At 31.4% G+C, this 5,974-nt stretch overlaps 1 protein-coding gene across 1 annotated transcript in view; it reads right to left on the minus strand.

Moving 5' to 3' along the window:
- The window catches only part of LOC136061226 (potassium transporter 19-like), a 27,367-nt gene extending 21,653 nt beyond the window's left edge, over positions 1-5,714 (minus strand). Inside the window, exons 1-3 of the mRNA XM_065761600.1 lie at positions 5,489-5,714; positions 4,098-4,234; positions 3,862-4,002 (exon numbers count right to left, since the gene is read on the minus strand). Coding sequence (XP_065617672.1) covers positions 3,862-4,002; positions 4,098-4,234; positions 5,489-5,714 — 504 coding nt within the window. The remainder of the gene's footprint in view (positions 1-3,861; positions 4,003-4,097; positions 4,235-5,488) is intronic.
- Positions 5,715-5,974: the final 260 nt, after the last annotated feature.

Consider the following 5,974-nt stretch of genomic DNA (forward strand, 5'->3'; position numbering starts at 1 on the left):
AAAAAAAAAAAAAAAAAAAAAAAGTAAGCTTTTGTTGGCTGGAGGACCATCTCAGCCAACAGCTGAATGTGAATGTGATGGATGTCATATTTTAATCTAGACAACATCTTGACCAAGCCAACAACATTTTGGGTGTCATAAATGAAGCACAAACTGATTTTGAGTGATTTTCTCTCTCTCGCTCACTCAGTTGTGTAGAAATTAAGGTGAAACTAGATCCTCAATAAATAAATAAATAAAGGTGAAACTTTGTTCTGTCAACTTTCCTGTTAGTATTGGATATTTAATGAGTTGACGTAGCATAGCACAATTGCTTGGAAAATAATAAAGCATGAAGGGCTATACCTATACCTAAAGATTGTACAAGAACAGGAGTTATATCGCGGCGTGTGAAGCAGAGGTAGGACCTAACCTTGGGTTCTTCTACGCGTTCCAATGTGCACCATGAGCTCACGACTTGACTACGCGCTTGTTGTTGAGGAGTATTTTTTTTTTTTTTTTTTAAGATAAAAAGAGTAATTTTTAAATATTTTTAAAGTTCAGGAGAATGATATTCATTTCTCTCTTATTTATATTGGGGTCCATTTATTAAATTCATTCGTAATTGAGTCTATTATGAATGTGATATGAGGAAAATACCATTTTTTTTTATATTTCGAGAATATCTAATAATTTTCTATTAAGAGCATTTTTCTTTTCATTTATTATTATTATTATTATTATTATGGTCCAGTTAATGTGTGCCATAAGGGCACACGTTAACCATTCATTTTGAGAAAGTTTTTATTAGAAATTGAAAAAACCATCAAAACAGTTAATTATTTTTGTTTTTCTATAAAAAGTTTCTAGAATAGTTTATTAAAATATGCGGCACATGTTAGTAAATCTCTTATTATTATTATTATATTTTTTCCCAATACCTTAGGCTTATGAGCCTAACTCAGCTCACGGATGGGGAAGTTATACGGTCTTCTAATGGACTACGTTACTTGTCCACTATTCTACTAAAAGATTCCTATTTGTTTAAAATTACTGAGTCAATAATCAATTTCTGTTCAAAAAAAATTTTTAACTCAGTAATTTTAGACAAATAAAAATCTTTTAGTAAAATGATAGACTCCGTTACTTATCAACCGTGAATACCTTATAATTTCTACCCCCGATGATACAGCCTACCGGCCAACGTCAGGCAAATAGTCTAAAGAATGTTAGGATGATTTAAATATCTTTCATAAAAGTACGGTCCATTCCATCAGCAAAAAAAAAAGAAGGTACAGTCCATAGCCCAAGCCCATGAAGAAATACGAAAAAAAAGAAGAATTTCATTCCAACTGAGTCTGCGGGCTTTCCTTAAATTTTGGCCTCAATTTGCTCTAATTATCAGCAATTGTTGTTTTGCCTTATAATTAGCCGATTGAGTAACAATAGTTACAATACAACTCCTTTCTTTTACAGTTTTTTTTTTTAATACAATTTGGACTTCTCCTTGGAAACATCAATCACGGCTATAATTAAGTTAGTGTTAACTTAACAGTGCTCTTACAGCATTTGTAAATTGACAATTTTAAAAAAAATTTAATATCAATTTTATGAAAAATATAAAAAATTGCCAAAAAAGTTAATTATTATTTTTTCTTTTATCGTAAAAGGTTTTTAAAAATATTTCATAAATCAATATTTTTAGGGCATTCGTGAATTTTTTCCATTGAGTTATAAAGCTTTCTTCTCTTTTACAGCTGAGCCTCCAAAACCATGAGCAATTAAAGAGTCTATTTGGGATGAGCTACAAGCTTCAGCTTATTTGAGTTTTTAGCTTCTTTTTAGTACTATTCATGAGTTCTATTGTATTATTCAGCTAATTTTTTTAATTTATTTTTTTACACTTTAACAATTTTTTATTATTTTTAATTTTATCTAAATAAACTATTTCCAATCATATCCAAAATGCAACCAACTCCTAAGCCCAAACACAGGTCCATAGCTGCCCATAGGAAAGGCTTTTGATGTTCCGTCAGCATTAGCAATACATACATTCAGCAAAAATTAGATGAATAATACGTTCAGCTTATTTGAGTTTTTAGTTTTTTTTTTTTTTTTTGGTACTATTAATGGGTTCTATTGTATTATTTAACTAATTTTATTTATTTATTTTTTACACTTTTAACCAAAAAAAAAAAATTAGTTAAATAAGCTATTCTCAAACATATCTAAAATGCCACCAACTCCTAAGCCCAACACAGGTCCACAGCTGCCCATAGGAAAGGCATTTGATGTTCCGTCAGCATTAGCAATACATACATTCAGCAAAAGTAGATCATCAACCACCGTAAAGGGCTTGTATGAAACAATAAGACAATATTTAATCTTCACTATGAAAAAACTCCCTCCATCTATTCGCTCAACCAGCACCTTTTACACTCTTCCAGCAAAGTATAAAAATAAGCATTAAGCTATTAACACGCATCACCAACACCATATCCTTTCCCTTCCTAACTCATTCGCCCTTATACTTCTCTTGATTTTAGCCTACTATACGTTTGGTTACCGTAGGCCTTGAGTTTCTTTCCTTAATTGCTAAATTTGAAATTTTAAATATGTTTTCTAGCTTTNATGCTATTGGATTTTCGTCGTGGATGGAAATTTGGTAGTAATTCCAATATGCTAGCAAAAAATTGATGAGGCCACACACCCTTCCCAAATCCATCCTCAAAGCCTAATTTTTTTAAAGCCCTGAAATTAATACAAATAACTTGTTTTTATCTGCCAATGACCAAAAATTAAGAGTTTTTCAAAACAAAGGACTGTCCCATGACAGACGTTGTGGGATGCTTAACATCTTCCCACATGTAACCAGACTTCTGAATTCAAGAATCAAGATTTTTTTTATTATCCATTTAGATTAGAAAAAACTGACTTTTCTTAACCTAAGATTTGTAATAAAATTCAAGGTTTTCAAACCCGGACCGTTCAAAGAACCGGAGAAGGGAGAGGTTCAAGGTTTTTAAGGTCGGACCGAGGTCCAACTGAGGTCGAACCGTGATGATGTCAAAATTAATTTAATATTAATTAAAATACAAATAAATGTATTAAATGTGTAAAAATATGAAAATTTACCCTTAAAAAAAATATTAAGCAATTAAAACAACTTTCAAATGTATTTTCGTTATTTTTATAAAGTGAATAGAAAATAATAAATATAAACAAGCTTTAAAAAATTTTATTTATTATTCTTTCAAATAAAAAATGCATTTTAATTTAAAATAACATCATTTTTAACATAAATTTACAATTTTCGTATTCATATTTATTGATGTGAAAGAATAATTCTTGAACCAAAAAAGAAAAAGAAAATACAATTAAGTAAATAGTGACAAAATTAAATCCAAAACTATTAATCTTGTAGAATTAAAATAAATAAAATATAAGTTTCAAGAAGAACACAAGGAAGCCTAGTGGTTCAGTGGTTAGCGTGTTGGACAAATGTCCAAAAATCCTGCGAGGTCGCTGGTTCTATTCCTGGAGCACGCGTTTTACCTAATTAATTTCACTGGATCCCGGGTCACGGGTAACCGGGTCGGACCGTCCGGTCCGGTCCGGATTTCACAACTATGCATTTGACCGTAAAATTTTATTTCCGATATTGAGCATATTCAAATGGTTAGTGACAATCAATATTGAGAATGTATAGCTTAGATTAAACACAGGCTAAAAGAATATGTGGAGTTGTGGATTTCCATATGCATTGCCAATGTTAGTTGTGGTCTTGAAACCCAAGGTGAGGCTTACACAAGCCAACATTAGAAGGTAATTGGCTTCAGGTACATAAACTTGTGCTTCATACTTGGTTGATGTATAAATTACCTTCACTCGAGGAAAACACCCTAGTGAGAGGGATTGTTGGATTACAGAGAAAGTCCCAGATATTATAGCTTGACTTGCTATGATTGCTGCTAATATGGCCACCACAAACACGGGCCAATATAAAGGTTCTGCATGCAACAACTATATCCAAGGCCAAAACACACACACACAGAAGAAACAATATGGCAATGGATATGTATCATTTACTTGGTAGAGACTTGTAAGGTTTGAGAGACAAGGTCACTGTTCTTTCGAAGAAAGGAGGCTTGTCCAATATATGCCAATATGACAGCCGGATAGGTCACACTGCACATGCTAATTTGAATGGATCGAATTGTGAAGTGACCAAGATCAGCAAATAAAGCCACAGTTCCTGCATATTTTTCACATAACTATTATGTTAACAAACTTTCCCTTCTTATCAAAGATATATGTATTATTGGGGTTGAAAGTGATAGCTTAGTGCTAAGGACATTTTTTGTAATATTTCATATATGTGGTTTGGACCCTGTTTTCCCCCTCTTTCACTATTTTACTAATAGATAAATTTTTTTTTTGAGAGAGTTTCAACATATGGCGTCCGCTCTTGATGATAGTTTTTTATCATCAGACTAAGACACCAATCAGTTTTTAGTGTAGGCAGGGATTGAATCGCAGATCTCTTATTCTATACATTTTATTTACTAGACTTGTTTCTTACATAAATATGGGTCTCGTGTACGGAATACAAATCCCCTATACCACTTTTTGTATTCCACTTTATGTTCCACAAATTACAACTTGCCATATATTTATTTATTTATTTTTTTCCATTTTAAACTTTAGCTATTCTTTAAGAAAAGTTAAACAAATATATGATAAGTTGTGATTGGTAGAACATAAAGTGGAACTCAGAAAGTGGTACAAAGAGTTTGTATTCCTTTATGGTACCTATATCTATGGTACCTATATTTATATGTAGAGTTTAGTTTCATAGTTTTATTTGAAAAGAAAATTTAATTCATCCTGTACATTGAGTAATTTACCCAACCATTGTCTCTATCTGCCTAGTAGTTTAATTTAAAATTTAGGGTTGGATTATTTCTCATAAAAAAAAATAAAACCAGGGTTGACCACATAGATTATATTAATCTTAGTAGAGGCCCATTAGTTTGTTGGTCGGCATAAGGTATCAAGTCCGGCCCATTTATGTACATATTTGGGCCCCTCCACCTAATAGCTTACATTTTAACGGGGGAATAGGCATTTGCTCTTAATTTGCAAACTATGTAGTAAAATGCTCATGTTTTGAAACTATTTAGTAAAACGTCCCTGTTTTTTAAAATCGATTTTAACAAAATCGAGTTATAGGTAAAACTTGACATTAGCAATGTTGAGTTATATTTAAAAATATACATAAAACTCGATTTTGAGGATATTGAGTTTTACACAAAACTTAATTTTGGTAAAATTGAGTTTAAAAAACATGAGTATTTTGCTAAATAGTTTCAAAACAGGAATATTTTATTGCATAATTTTAAAATTAGGGACAAATGCCAATTTTGCCCACATTTTAATAGCTTACAATAATAGCTTACATTTTAAAGCTAGATGCTTAGCATACACAATAAATAAATTTTATTCCTACCTGTTATGGCAAAGACAATGCCACCAAGGGAAATCCAAGCTTCTTTTTTGTTCCTTTGAAAGTACTCTATGATGTACTTTGGATTAAAAGCTTTAAGAACGGTTGGATCAAACTTGAAAAAATTGTAGATACCAATGCCAGCAATGGATATAAACCAAATGCAAATTATCGGAGCAGAAGTATAACCCACTTTGTCAGTTCCAAATCTTTGAAGCATGAACAACATGATCAGGATAACTACTTATATCCAAACAGTCATGTCTGTATTCATCAAAAAGAATTAGTTATTAGTGCCTCTTAACATGCAATTTTGCAAATTATTTCTATTTTAAAGGAAGAATATAATAATTATTCATTAACAAAGTACAACATATGGTTGGCAAATGAGGACAGAGTGGGACAATAATAGTAACCTTAACACTTGCTAGCATTTGACATAGATTTAGACTGTTCTAAACTTCATGTGATTCACTTGAATTCTCTCAA

Source organism: Quercus suber, unplaced genomic scaffold (assembly GCF_002906115.3).
Source record: "Quercus suber isolate HL8 unplaced genomic scaffold, Cork oak 2.0 scaffold_421, whole genome shotgun sequence".
Classification (NCBI taxonomy): domain Eukaryota; kingdom Viridiplantae; phylum Streptophyta; class Magnoliopsida; order Fagales; family Fagaceae; genus Quercus; species Quercus suber.